At 37.0% G+C, this 15,745-nt stretch overlaps 1 protein-coding gene across 10 annotated transcripts in view; it reads right to left on the bottom strand.

The window, feature by feature from the left end:
- DUS2 (dihydrouridine synthase 2) overlaps positions 1-15,732 on the bottom strand; it is a 50,519-nt gene extending 34,787 nt beyond the window's left edge. For 5 of the 10 annotated variants that reach the window (XM_041125808.1, XM_041125804.1, XM_041125805.1 and 2 more), the window contains exons 1-8: positions 15,335-15,642; positions 15,081-15,220; positions 11,379-11,424; positions 9,741-9,832; positions 8,796-8,839; positions 7,927-7,987; positions 5,094-5,141; positions 1,806-1,871 (exon numbers count right to left, since the gene is read on the bottom strand). In XM_041125808.1, coding sequence (XP_040981742.1) covers positions 1,806-1,871; positions 5,094-5,141; positions 7,927-7,987; positions 8,796-8,839; positions 9,741-9,832; positions 11,379-11,424; positions 15,081-15,203 — 480 coding nt within the window. In that variant the 5' untranslated portion in view covers positions 15,204-15,220; positions 15,335-15,642. The other 5 variants (XM_030024783.2, XM_030024786.2, XM_030024785.2 and 2 more) reach the window with 5 other exon arrangements.
- Positions 15,733-15,745: the final 13 nt, after the last annotated feature.

Raw genomic sequence — 15,745 nt, 5'->3', positions numbered from 1 at the left:
ATTTCATTAGTAAAACCTTCATTGTTAACATGAATGTTGGAAGTTGGAGAAGTAACATTAGGGCTTGGTCTTACCCTCTTGAAGTTTAAACTTCAAGCAGACTATCAAGAAATTCAAAGTTTATCGCACTGTGCTTATGTACACATATTACTCTCAGTCAATTCCATATTTGGCAGTTGTCTTCTAAAATAAGAGAGCACATTTTTCCTTTTTATTTTCATTTAATACTTATCCACCAGCAAAAGCTTTGGGATTTACTCAATGGGTTACAATAAACAGGACTACAAGACTTTTTTAATAGAAGTATCTGCATTTGCAGTTCAATGGAATAAAACCATGTCTAGACATATAATGTCTAGTATTTTCTTGACTTTTTAAATTAGAGAGGAGAAACGAAGTTTGGCATCTGATGTGAGCAGCCAGAAAAGCAACCTGGTTGGAAGGGGAAAATTACTGAACAGAAGAAAATATCTTCTGAAAAATGCTGAGAGAGAAAATGCCTGCTAGCCTAAAAACCATTAACCTGGGAACTAGGCCTGTGAACCAGAAGCACCCCTGGTAAGTGCAACTGGGTCCCCAGAAACCAGAGACATCCTGAGATACCACCATAAGTGCAAAACCAAGGAACCGTATCAGCAACTCATCATCTGAAAAGGTAAAAAATAGTCTGGAAAAAGGGGAAAACATCCTAAGAAAGAAAGAATCTGTAACTGCCATTGGCTGTTCTAACTGCAATAACAGGAAAACAGTCTGGAAAAAATAAAAATTGTTCTGAAAGAACAGAAAACAATCATCTATTGGCTGCCCCAGGTGAAAAACAGGAATTAACAGCATATACTGGCTGCTCGAGGGGTGATGTCTTACGCCCTCTTGTGTCTCTATGACATAAAAATGATTTAATTTTTATCCATAATGGAGCTTCTCTCTCTCGGAGAACTTTCCATGCTGCACATACTTACCCTTTTCCTAAACAGGTTGAACTCTCCACACAAACTTTCTACAAGATCTTGGACTCTTGCCAGGGATGCCTGGCTGACTCCAAACTCCATGACACAGATCATCTTTGGAGTGAGTATCTTTCTGTTATTTTATTGGTCCCCCTCTGGGCCTACTTTTGGGGTTGGTTCAGTTTATCCTCCTACTTCTGGGATGGTTGGGTCCCCTTCTGGGATCTGTCTAATGCACTTGATACAGGTATTATTACTAAGAACATATATATATATATATATATATGCATGTAAGTAATCTATCATAAGTGTATCTGCTGTTATATTATTGATAAGTTTGCTTCACTAGTGATAAGTTTGCTTCACTAGTGATAAGTTTGTAGTAACTTGTAGTAGTATATACCTACTTGGTTGTTGCTGTTATTGATTGTTGCTATAATCGACTTCTGCCATATTAATCATTGCTGTTATACTATTGACTGTTGCTACCAATAATTTGCAATAGCTTGAGATAGATATAAATATATCTTTATTAATCATAGGTATATTTGCTATGGTGATTTTTGTGGTATTTGTGGTAATCTGTAATAAAGTTGAGAAATTTAGAGGATAAAAGCCTCTGTGTCCTTGTGTATCATGGAATCCAGCGAACCCACAATCATGATCTCTATACACCCATAGGTCGGACAACCCTTTAGGTCATGACAGCATCCCAAACAGAAATTATAATTCCAAGTGCTGTTTCATAGTAAGAGGTTTAAAATGCCAATATATTAGAATGCCATATATTCTAATTGATTTTAAATCACAGAAATAAACAATAACTAAAGACTTTAGCATAATGATTTATGTTCTTACTGAGGGCAAAATGCGGATTTTGCAGGTTACTGGTTTACAAATTCCTTTAACAAGGGTAGTCAGTATCTGGAAAACAAAAAAAAACAAACCAAAAAAACCCATGATCACAACAGTGACATTAACAAAGCTCTCCTCCTTTCTCTCTTGAAGATATAAAGAAATCAGAACAATGTAAGACTCGTTACTGTTCCTCTATAAAGAATCTTACATGCTAGATAGACACATGCAGTCTGTAATTGAGTATATAATTTTATCTGAAGATATACAAAACTATTTATAGTCTAAGCCACTTTTATTTCCACTTCTTTTTTGATTTTAACTGGATTTATACAGAGCAATTAACTGCCGCTGGAGTTTCAACACTGCTTTTAATATGAAGTAACCAGTAAACTTTGATAATTTCAAAATAAAGTGCAAAAGTTTTTCAATTTCATGCAACTGTTTTCACAATCGTCTTATATTCGAGTTGTCAGTTTCTTATGAAAACTAAAATGTAAGTATTCCCTAAAAAGAGATTTTTTTTTTAAAGAGAAGATGGCCTTCAAAATGGAAACGAGACGGCAATATCAAGCAACGTTATTGAATCTTCTAAAAGAAAACAAAAATCATAAACTGAATTCCATGCTTAACACAGAGCACATTTTATTCATTAAAACAAACTCACAATAAGCAGACAAATGAGCAGTTGTTAGTTTAACCGTGTAAGAACTGAGCTATGGAAAGAATCTCCTTTTCACAGGCTGAATTTAAGTCCAACAGACCATACTTAAAAGGGCCATATAAAGGCCTATACACGTTTAAATCACTGTACGACTATACAGTAAGTAGTACCAGAAATCCAATAACTCTCTAAATAAAAGAGTGGAAACCAGCTGATCCTGACTATTATTAGAAAAATACATGTTTTTCAACTGTTTTTTGAGATATTATCATGCATATTATTCCTTGTATAAAATGGATGGAACTGCAGGTAAATTATTTCTTTCAGAGTTGTGTATACTATGAAACTTGAATTTTGTTTAATGTTACTGCACTTACTAGGTTCCCAATACAGAAATGAGCTGTTACAGCTAGCACTCACAAGTTCTTACACTTAGAACAGCTGGCAAGTAATTAGTGTCACCTTGCACTGTCTACTCAAATCTTTCCTCAGTAGTGTTCTCTCAAATAAAACAGTAGGTTCCACAAAAGTTATCTAAAAACCCCCTTTCTTCAGTATTTTTAATTTCTATTATTTTTTGCATATAAATCAAACTAAAGTGACATCATTTTCCAAACATCATCACTATAATATTTTTCTTACAATAGCATCATCAGCAAATCTTCTAAGTTTTCAGTGTCAGCCTCATTAAGGATTCCAATGTGAGAACCAAACCCTACACTTTTTAATCATATGAAAAGCTTGATTTGGAGCTGTAATTACAGATGTCTTTTGCAGGCTATGAGTTTAGTTATCCCTTTGCATTTGGCTAAGAGTAATTTCCATGCCTAAGATTTTGCTACCTATTAATATCTTAAATTGAAAAGAACAATTCCAAATTTTTGAACATCAAGTTTCCTGCTCTTCTGAAGATCAAAGCAAAACATAATGGTTGTAGAGGGGAAGGGAAGCTGCTAACAATCATATTTACAACTGTTTCTCGTTCCTGCAAGAAATATTTTTGCCAGATTTACTCTTAGCCCACTAAATACTCCACTCCTGATTTTTTTTCTTTCAGCCTTTGTCACCTCATGCTTCATAAATTACAGTTTAATTCTGGATGGTACCACCCACCTTACCCAATTCATGGACTACCACACAGGCCTCAAAATATCAGGTTCTGGTTCCAGTTCTGTTGCCTGTATTGTTAGCTGACTTTCTGCCACACTTATCCAATTCTGCTTTCTCTTTTGAAAAAAATGAGACTGATACCAACCTTCTCTAAAAATGTTTTGAGATCAAGACTGGATCACTTGTACTTTTGCTTTTTTCATCATGAAAGAGAGAGTAATAGGTCCAGTCTATTCCATTTAAACTCTTGCTTTGGCACAGTTAATAATGCTTCCAGTTGCTGAATAGTCAGTCTATACAGCTTAGCTAACAATGCGGCTCTTGACAATAAGAGATTCTTACATTTGGCAAAACGCTAACACTCTATCATGGTTATATCTTTGATGACATGCCCTTCTAATGGCATGTCCTCAGAGAATGAAATAAATGATGCAGAACAACCTGTTTTCAGGTTGTTCAACCTGCTTACAAAGAATAGTAACTAAGCAATAGATCAGCTTGTTGAAACTGTGTAAGTCCTACTAGCCTACAAAGCTGAATGGTGTTATCACAGTAAAGAGGAAGAACTTAAAAGACTGACTCAATATCCATTTTAGACAGAAGGAAAAGGCATGAACTGCAGCGATCAGAAGACACTAGCTATCATTCAGAAAAAGAGTCATGCAGATAAGTGAAAAGAGTCTGGTCTCTTCAAAAGACTGACCTACAACAAAGAACCTTTAAAAAAAAATGCACTCAAAAGCCACATGAAAAAAGGCAGAGCAATGCTTTTGGTATTTTTGTTTTGTCCAGATCTGCATACTTTTCATAGTACAAGAAATAAAGAATAACTACCTTGAACTATTCACCACTGTGTACCATGATTCGGTTATTACTGAGAGGTGAACTGTAAACTAGAATTGCCCTCAGGAACTCTGAAGGAGGATACAGTGAACAACTAAAAGCTAAGGAGAAGCAAGACAAAGTTCACAGTCAACTCATCTGAACTATGAAGAATCAGGCCTTTAAACAGAAAGAAAATAAAAGAACTATATGCTAAGTATGTTCCTGGAGACCCAGAGCAACATCTGAACTCTGTTTAATCTCGGGAAGCTTAGAAGTCCTTGGGAAAAAAATATAAATATATATTAAAAAAACATATTACATATCTATCTATATTGCATATACATAGATGTATATATATATCTTTTTAATATATTTTTTTCATACCAGTTCACATAGGGTTTTATGCAGATTTAGATACATCTGCACATAAAACTCCTCCCTCTGCAAATATAGCACCACATTGTGAAAGTTTTTAAGCTGAAAAGGAAGAATGTAGCAATTTTATAGTCCAGACAATGACAAGGAGAACTAAATCAGGATTATTTATCCATAACCTTAATTCCAGCATTCAAAACTGATTATTCCACTCTAGCTTTTACAAATTTGTCTTCTGTGCATTCATTCCTGCTTCCAGTAGAGCACAGTACACAATACTTTCCAAGGCAGTTCAAAACCCACAAGGTGATACTTACAGACTCGATTTTGTCAGGATCAGATAGCAGTGCTGCTCCCATACCTCCCTGGGAAATATACAGAAACTGTTACACACTAGGCAAACACGTTTTTCAACTCAATTATTTTGCCTAATAGCAGACCACAGCAAAAGTAAGAAAAAAAAGAAATTACACACCACATTTGAGAGGTCTTGATGTCAGTAGTTTCTGTCTACACACTACATTTCGAAAAACAGGCTAAGACAAATTAAGTGGCTGTATTGAACACAAATTATGAACACTTTAACAATTTAATATTTTAGCTGTTCTTTCTGCACTATTTCATCTGCATATATAGATCTAGAGGCCAACAGGCAGACATAAGAAATAACTTCAAAATTGTATGAACATTTTTGACCCAAACTACTGTTGGAAAATAACGATTCACCAGCATTTGAATTTTTGATCTTTCACACTAATACAGGGTGGATGTTTTCGTGTTTTGTTCTTAATTATGATTCTGTGGAAGGATAAAATAGTCTTCCTTGTAATTAGTTATGATACAGAAGAAAGTAATAAAGGCTAAAAAAAACATTACTGGAAACATCATCAGACCATTATGAATGTAATGACATGTCCTCAACATGACTACAGTTCTTGGTAATACCACTTTATCTCAAAAGCAGAAAAACAGAGGAAGTTCAGAAACAACAGAATCTAAATACATAAATCAAAAGACTCCAGAACAGGGGAAATTAAAATTTGAGTTTAAAAGAATGTCATCTTCATAAGTTATCATTGAAACAAAAAAGTTAATGGGATTAAAACAGAAAAACTCTAGAAATATATGTGGGTAAAATTATTCACAAGTTAGATGGAATATATTAGAATAATTTAAGTTATATTCTTCAGAGTGCAAGCCAACCTACAAAACTAAGTAGTACTGAAACAGAAAATCCCCCCATAAATTGATCTATTCTATGCCTTTCTTGCACCATCACCAGGTACTTTCAACATTGACCATTGTCAGACCCAGGCTGAAACACTATGAACTGTTAAAGCGAAGATACTAGAGACCTGAAAGATGTCCAACATTCTTACACACCTCACATGCTCCAAAGGAAAAGCAATCTTCGTGATGGAAAAACATCAGCCCTCTCTTACATACTCTATGTACCGTCATTAGGGCCCTTTGGTTCTTCTGTTCCAGAACTCCATGATGTAGTCTGTCCTTTTATTTCTTTAAGGTAATGTGATCTAAAATAAACTCTTTTCAAGTAGTTTTATCAAAAGATATCTTCCATTAATGGAAAATAAATCCATTTAGACAAAGCATTCTTTTTTCTTGGCTGAAAGACTGAGAAAGGAGGATGATATACTTATGTGGACTAGAGTCTGTACAATGTCATGACATCATGCAAGGTACGGGTATGTTTGGCAGTGTCAGCTTTGGCCTTTACTACTCCCCATTTTAACAACATTGCTTTCATGCACCTGATACCACATTTCAATCAGCCATGTATTTATGCGCCAGATAGAATTCTGTGACAGTTTATTGCATTTTTTTCTACTGTGAAAGGGGAGAGGGAAAAAAAAATAGTTTTCCTTGGTCCACAGGCAACTTGGTTTGCCAAAAGAAAATATATAAGTTCTATAAAAGCTTACGGTGATACTAGGAATTAAGGCAGATCTCAAGTTACCATTTACATTTGTGCTCTTGCTTTAGTAAAAGATCAGTAAAAAGATTCCAGATGTAAAGATGGGTAACACAGAATTAGGAAGTAAAAGTACTGCCTATGTGGATATATTAGTTTTTCTGTTTAAAGGATGAAGCATTACAGCTTCACATAACAGAGAACTTGCTCCAAATGCTAAAAATGCCAATGCTACAAAGACTAGAGGATAGAAAGTTTAAATGCAACAGCCAGGCTTCTTCCCTGGAATTAAGTTTTAAGTCTTTGAAGTTGGGAAGTTCCTTTTTCTTTGACAATAAGTGCAAAATTTCTCTTATCTATTCTGCCTGAACATCTGACATCAAAATGGAGCTCCATGGTCTAATTTACTGATACTTTATCTATCCAGTAACTGGCTTAACAGTGCTAACAACCAGTTTGACTACTCTGTTTTAGCCACAGATAGTGGACTAGTTTAGAATTACATGTGCTTGACTAAAAAAATCAATTTTTAACTGATCCATCCTCCTCCCACTTAAAACTGACCAAGAATTGAACTCAGCATTGCTACGTTGCGAATGTTTACTTGCTCAGATGACAAACTGTGATTCCTATTTTTATTAAGGCTAAGCAGAACATATTTCACTCATCCAACAAATTAGTGACCTCAGGAAAACATAACCCCCTCCCCCCCCCCAAACTAAACACTTTATTTTATCCTGGCCTTACAGAATTTACTTTTAAATGCAACATACGATATAACCTGTCAGGGTTTTCAGAATTCTAAATAGTTTTAGTGTTAACTTTGTACAATAATACAATGTAACAACCTCACTACGTTTTTCTCAATATTCAGTCCTTGTCCTGTCAGAAAATACAATCACCACTTGCTCAGTGGTACAAGTCCACACTAACCTGAGCTTACAAACTTCATACATGCTTACCCACTTAAGGATATGGTATGTTTAATTACACGACCAAACCTATTCTTAAGGGAGATTTCTAATAGACTATGTTATTTTACTGTATTAGGGCCATGACACCTTCAAGACTCTTCGGTTTATTGCAAAAAAATAAACTCAAGTTTATCTGCATGAAAATTTTACTGCTTGAATTTGTTCAACCCAGAAAACTTGAACATGTATTCCACACCTCTAAGAAAGAAAAAGCTTATTTAAGAGTAAGCAAAGCCCACTTGCCTTAGTAGAATATTCTTTTGGGCATCCCATGTTGATATCAATACCAGCTACATCACTCTCTCTGAAACAGAAGAAAGAAACAATTGAAATATTTTTCAGCATATTAGAACAAGAATCAGAAAATAGACGTCTTTCCAGGAAACTTGTTCTATCATCATTAAGGCTTAAATGAGAATTTAAGGTTAAGTTTTCATTTGAACTTCTGATTTTTTAGCTTCTCACTTATATAAGTTACGTATTTATTTTAACATCAGTCTGAAGATCAGTCTGTCCACAGGTTACAATGACCAGTGTTGTGCAGAAGCTGCAAACACTCATCTTAAATATGTTTATACAGGATTAAGTATATATATGAGTATATCTACCACTAAATTCACCACTGTCACTAAATCAAGTCCTATTGAAACGTCCATCTATTTAAAATGAAGGCTTAAAAACACCTTTTAAAAAGGTTTGAAACACACTTTTCATTTCTGCACAATACTTTATTGGGGGTTTCAAACCACAAACAGTAGGAGACATTTTCAGGCATATTGGTTGTACTTGCAGCTGGGCAATACCCAGGGAAAATTCATATTGGAGAGATCAAGGACACACTGCACTAGCAAAAAGCCATCAAGCCCAGTACAGAACTTACGCAGCTGCTGAGCAAGAATTATTTTAAATAGAAGTTGCAGTTACACCACTATACCACTGGCCTTTTGAGATGCTATACTTTACTGTGCAGGTCCTACAGAACTTTTCTTGGTCCTATCAAGACCCACCTTGATCCTCTCAATCATAAAAAACTGTCTTCCACAATAATTCCTCTCTACAAAAAAACCCTAAACAAACCCATGATGGGAAGGCGGTGAGAGAAGATGACTTACACAAGCTTAGCTACTGCCAGAGCTCTTTCAGCATCTGCTGAACCCTGTTGGTAGAACAAGAGGATTTATAACTATAAAACACCATGAAATTAATTAAAAAAAATGTGCTCACTTGCACACGTGTATAACTATATTTGCCCTAAATGTTTAGTATAAAGTGACAGATACCCATCCACAGCACAACAGACAGCTAAAGCATGTAGATTCAGCCACTGAAGAGGAGAGGTCTGTCCACCCTTTTAACCTACAGTAGCATCAAATGTTCTTAGCCCATCACCATTTGATATTTATTTATCACGTTCTTAAGAAGCTCCACTAATAACAATTCTACAAGCAGCCTATTCCAGGGCTATCATTACCATTGAAAAAGGTCTTTTTAGTATCTGATGCAGTCCACACTTCTCCCTCCCTCCAACTCCCATCATCTCTTGTCCTACACAGAATGGTCTAAAAGAGCAAATTACTATCTTTTTCTCTCCAGCAGCCTTTAATCCATTTGTGCAACGTTAACACACAGGTTAATCCTCTCTTATTAACACTAAACAATGCCATTTTTTTAGTCTTTCCAGTGAGACTGTTTACTGGACAGCGCAAGACTTAAACACGTGATCAAACATCAGCATAATTTATTTTTGGTATCTATATGTTCAGAAATACATCAAAGATACCTATTACAAAAAGAAGCTGCTGTCATAGAGTACAGTATTGATTTTAATCACCTCTTCTGAAAACTGCTGTATGGAGAGCTTATAATGTAGCATCTTGATCACAAGTGTACCAACAGATTAGAAATTCTGCAACACATTTGGTGTGAAACTCTACTTCTGCCTGAAGCATCAAGAAATTGATAGTCTGCAATACAGAGAGCTGCTTTAGACTTAGACTAATACTACTAGCACTACCTTAACTATGTTATCAGAAGAGTACCTGTGGTTGGTTTCTTACCATTTGAAAGACAACATGGTGCCTCTCCCTTTCACAAGTTCTGAAAACAACTCTTTCATTAGGTGCAATGAAGTCCACGGTTTCAAGTACTTCTATATGAAATGAGAAGCAGATAAAACAGACAAAAATTATAGACAAATGTAATCACAAAGGAGGTCATCTGACTATATAACTTGTATATAAATGAAATGCTATCAAATAAGTCTTCCATGAACAGCAGAACTAATGGCACCCTACCTCCTAAATGTCCTTGCAGTACATTTCTTGCACGTTGGTGTTTCCCTCCCATAGTACTCCCTAATCATGCCCCAGCCTGTTTCTTGGGAAAGCATCAGCACCAGAACAAATCTAATGATGAATCAGCCAGAATGAACATAATGGTACTATTTTTAGGAAGGAGCAGGAGGGCAAAGTAGATCTGTAGTGGACTTCCATTCCCCAGCAGGGACATACAGACAGCTGTTTCTCATGCCACTCAGCTGGGCATCTGGATATCTTTTTAAGAACTTGTCTGTGAAAATCGTGTTAGGCCAGATCTAGCCTATGGACCTCAAGTTAATAAAAGAATGATAAACAGTGAGATCTTGTATGTCTTGCTTCCTTATTGAAGTAGACTAAAAGGTGTGTATATTATAATGTCACAAACAGCTAACATTTATGAAGACTTATGATTGGAAACTGTCTCTACTGCAGTCCAAATGAATTTGTTTCCTGGACACTATCAAACTTTTCTTGAAAAATTAAAAGGCTTTGTAACTAATATTAGTAGTTTTGCTCAGGAAATTAGATTTCATATTAGCACATACACATGTAAAATTTCTGGGGAAAAAAAAAAAAAACGACACCAAAAAAACCCCAAATCAAAACAAGAGTTCCTTACTGTTTATTCTTTATTATAATAGCGTACGAAGGCAGTAGAGAGGCTGAAGCCAGTATGTAGAATTGAGGAGTGTTATCTGTTAATTCCAATTTTATTATTTGTCTTTTTAACACACATAAAACTAAAAGCTTTAACATTTTCAATAATGCACTGGAACATTAATGTCCTGTCTATTCCAGCTACTAGTTTCTTTCACCTGCTGCCAGGAAGCATAATGCTGAAATATTAGTAATGGATTTCTAACACTAATCCCATTTTTCATGATAAAAAGAGAAAGACGTACTTCCAAAAGCTAAAATTATGAAGTATTTCACTTTAGAAAGCCTATACCTGCACACCCAGTAACCTGACCTCTGTCAAATTGTTTAACAGAAACCTCATCAAATCCTTGTAATAAACTAAGTCAATAGTGGAGAAAGACTTTGCATTAAAGCCCTAAAAAGAATAACAAACTGTCAGTTACTAATACATTAGCCCTATCCTCCAAAAACATTTATGGTTTTCCTGAGGGACACTAACTGAACTACTGAAATTCCTTAAGAAAGGAAACTGAAAGTTTGAAACTGTAGAGCAGCAGAGAGGTGTAAGAAGGTAGTACTTCAAAAGCTTATTTTAAGTCCCTAGACACAGTTTAGAGAGATTATATGTCCTGATGCCTCATTGTAATCACTATAAAATTACTTCAGAGAAATAATTATCTTTTCTCTTAACTTGAAAAAAGAATGCTTAGATATTAACAAAAGAAATGCTATACTTGCCATTTATAACCCTCTTACACTGCAGCATCTTTATATCAATCAGCTCCTGAGAAGAAAGAATAAAAATATCTCAGCAAGTTGAAGTGTTTAAACTACCCAGCTATAAACAGTTCCCATTTTATTAAACAAGAATATCTACCTAGGGATACCAAATACAGAAAAAGAATGCAAATGAAAACAAGAGTTTAACTATACAACATGCTCAACTGAAGTTTCAAAATACAAACTGAACATATGAACATAAGAATATTATATGTTTACATAGTTCTAGAAGAACCATTTTGTTCAAGTACCTATCTAGCAAGCTGGAAACAAAGAAGAACAAGCCACCTAGAGTAGAAGGGGAAGATAATGTTATAGCAACAGACCATCTCAAAAATTAATGTAGATTTGTACTGGCCAAGCACATAGGTGAACAAAACAGCAGTGTTAGGCTCTAAGACTTCTTTACCCTAACCCTGAGTTTTAACAGTTCTCTACATTTGTTAAAAGAAAAAATTAGTCTTTGTGTTGACCTTTACTGGAGAACGATCATACAGTCATCATTCTTCTAGAACTGATGACTTTCCTTCAGAAGAAACCAGAACTTTAATCTACATATATTAGCTTAACTACAGATTTATGCAGTTCAATTTATTAAGGACACCATTTGAGTCCTTTTCTCTTATGCATCTCATGAACTTGATTATAGGTGAGCTTTAAGACTGACTACCTCCAACTGACAAAGGGCTACAGCTTGAGCCAATATAACTTGTTAGCTGCTGTCCTGGTTTCGGCTAGGATAGAGTTAATTTTCTTCCTAGTAGCTGGTACAGTGCTATGTTTTGGGTTCAGTATGAGAAGAATGTTGATAACACACTGATGTTTTCAGTTGTTGCCAAGTAATGTCTAGTATAAAGTCAAGGATTTTTCAGCTTCTCATGCCCAGCCAGCAAGAAGGCTGGAGGGGCACAAGAAGTTGGGAGGGGACACAGCCAGGACAGCTGACCCAAACTGGCCAAAGGGATATTGCATACCATGTGACTTCATGCCCAGTATATAAACTGGGGGAGTGCTACTGGGGGGAATCGCAGCTCAGGAACAAACTGGGCACTGGGCTGTGAGCAATTGCATTATGCATCACTTGTATATTCCAATCCTTTCATTATTGTCATTTTATTACTGTTATTATTATCATTATTATTTCTTCCTTTCTGTTCTATTAAACTGTTCTTATCTCAGTCCATGAGTTTCTCTTTTTCTTCCAATTCTCTCCCCCATCCCACTGGGGGCAGCAGAGGGAGATTGAGTGAGCGGCTACCTGGTGCTTAGTTGCTGGCTGGGGTTAAACCACGGCAGCTACCGAAATAAACATGCAACTGTTATTCCAACTGTTATATAAATAGAGAAAAAACCCACCATACTATTGTGTTAGTTACTTGAAGAGGTTTAGTCTACTATAGACTCTTTGCTTTAGCAAATAATACAAGGTTTAAGACCTCCTGATTTATAGGTAAGGGATAAACAAGCAATAAATTAGGCTAATCTCAATGTGTTTGCAGTATACCATAGGTCTCATGAGTAGTGCTTTAATTTAAGTTTTTAACTAATACTCCTTATCAGGTACTGTTCACATTAAGTTCTCAAACAGCTTTGAGATCCAAAATGTTAAGGGGACTGGGGGGAAAGGATTGGAAAACGAAAGGATAAATCAGAAAATGAAGTTTTACCACACAGAAATGAAGTTACAAAAGCAGTTATTCAGGCCATTCTGTTGCCAAAGAACTGCAGTACAGCTGCCTACAACAACTCTATTTTATACTAGCTTGTCAGTTCTTAAGAAAAACCTACATAGTTTTTCTGATAAAACCCATTAAGACAGCTATCTAACTGCAAACACTAATCCATTTCAAAGGCATATTAACTCTCCTCTTTCTCAACAGCAATGTGGAAAAAAGAAAAACCAATGTAGAATACCTGCTTTTTGAGGTGAGATGAGGAAAACTACAACAGGTTTTAAGCTGTAAGAATAACCTTCACACTATAAGTTTTGTTACATACTGCAACTTGTTAAGTAAGTTTGAGGGTCTCTTCTTTTGGGGTACTGTTTCTCTGGAATTGGAGCAAAAAGTGTGCGTGAAAGACAAACTGCTTTAGCTGTACAGTTTACGCTGCCGGATTAAATACTTTCTCATACCCTGTGACTTCAGCAGTAAGCAAAGCAATACCTTTGTGCATGTGGTTTGTTGTGGGTTTTGGTTGTTTTGGGTTTTTTTTAAAGAAAAAAACCAACACAACAATTTCTACATTACTACCTTCCACTAATTTCCTGTACAATGGCCCTGTCAAATCTGTGGTTAGTGAAATGCAGTAGCTGCTCACTAACAAGGTTCGTTGCTACTACTAATAAGCATAAGGGATACTGGAAAAGTACAAAGGCTGTCTGAAACCTGACTCACTTTAGTGTTTAAGACTTCTAGATTCTGTAACTCTATGCTTGTGATTTCTCTAAACATGATCTACAGTTAGCCTCCCAGAGAAGGAAAAAAAATATATTCTCGCTTAATCCCATGTAAAGCAGAGAGGTCATAATTCATCAACTGGGAAACTGATAATTATTGTTTGTCAAAGAAGAAAAATACCTTATTACTCCCAATTTTATGACAGACAGTGGTAACCATTCTACTGAATTTTGAGATTTTTTTTATTGAATCATCCAGCAATAATTACTCTTTCACACAGAGCCGATCTAATAAAATACCATTTGTAATTCTAGAAGCTAGAGACAAAATGTGAGCTGTGGCCAAGATAGAAACAGCATATTGTCTCTCTGAGAACAAATCTTTCCTTTCATCTCCCCCAAAAAGGGTAGTGAGCTAACTCACGAGAGAACAGCTGTGAAGGTTCCAGGAGAACATCATAAATGACTGATTCTGACAGTTTGTTTCAGTATGTTCTATTGTAACAGATCAAACATTCTCCAGGAAAGCCAGTATTTAAGCCATGTTTACATTATTTTTAACTCTTTACTGTTTTGTTGTTTGGATGTTTTTTTTTTAAATCTTGGCCGAGTCATGTAACTTGTAACAGTGCCTACATTTGAGAAGAGCTAATAATAGCACTGAAGGGGAAAATGGGAATACTGATGCACTGCAAGGATAAGGATAGTGAAGACTAGCAGTCCTACCAATAATATCTGCACCAAACTGGAGTCTCAACTTCAGGCAGCTTTAAGAAAAGTGGTTAAGCAACAAGGACAGCAGTGCTGTGAGGAGTATATATGGATGCCCCGGGTTAGCACAGCAGTAATAACTGAGTGAGAGGGTAGGTCAGCCTAAAACTTCCTTCAATGTTATGACTCTACTCAAAAAAAAAAAAAAACCCCAACCAAAAAAACAACCAGAAAAAAACCAAACAAACAAAAAAACCAGAAAAACACAAGAAAAACCAAAACACTGTGGAATGTGAGGAAATTGTTATGGTGTTTTGTCTAAATGAATTGAAGTTACTGAACAGTCTTAAAATATGGTCTTGCCATAACTTGAGGACTGCTGAAAGGGAAATGCCTTAAGCCATAGAGATTCTTTTTTCCCCATTTTTCTAAGGAAAAATATATATAAAAGGAAAAAGTCCTACAATAAACAAAGTCTGTTTGTACTTTTCTTAATAATAATAATAATAATGTTATCAGACAAGACTGCCTCATCTGCTCATCCTTCATACCTCACAGTACACGATATCAGCACCATAGTCCAGAGCAAGAAGACGCATTGGTAATGTTCCCACTCGCACCATTGGAGCCAGGATCTTCTTTCCTCTAAAACACAGAGGCGTGTTCACCGTCATTCCTGTTGCGGTACTAGCTGAAAGAGAAAATCAAGGGGCATAGCCACGGAATGCAGTTTCCTACCCGCAAACGCCCAGAACTTTCCTTTGGCGGGAAGGGGGAGCTGGGGGAGTGCGTGATCCTGTCAAACCTGACAGGGTTCCCTTGGTAGCTGGCAGGCCGGCCGCTCCACCGCTGCCGTCTCAGCTCCCGCGGCCCTGGCGCCACTTGCGTGGAGCCGTGAGAGAGCTCAGCGGCGCCCTGAGGCGTCGGGGCGCCTCCGGCGGCCCCGGGGGGGGGTGCTCCCCGCCGCACGGGCTCCTTCCCCAGAGCGAGGGGTGCCGGGCCGCCTCTGCCAGAGCCCCGCAGGGCTACGTTTGCTCCCGCGGGGTGCGGCACGGGCGAACGTGAAGGGGCCGCCGTCACCGCCGCCTGAGGTACCGCCCCCCCCCCCCCCCGTGGGACTCACCCTCCTCGCGTGGCTCCGCCGCGGCTCCGGGGGGCGGGGGGAACCGGGGGAAGCGTCTCTTCACGGCGTCATCGGGCGGCGCCGCCGCCGCCA

This window comes from Aquila chrysaetos, chromosome 9, assembly GCF_900496995.4.
Source record: "Aquila chrysaetos chrysaetos chromosome 9, bAquChr1.4, whole genome shotgun sequence".
NCBI lineage: Eukaryota > Metazoa > Chordata > Aves > Accipitriformes > Accipitridae > Aquila > Aquila chrysaetos.
The sequence above is the reverse complement of the archived record's forward strand: the minus strand, read 5'-3'. Positions and strand labels throughout refer to the sequence as shown.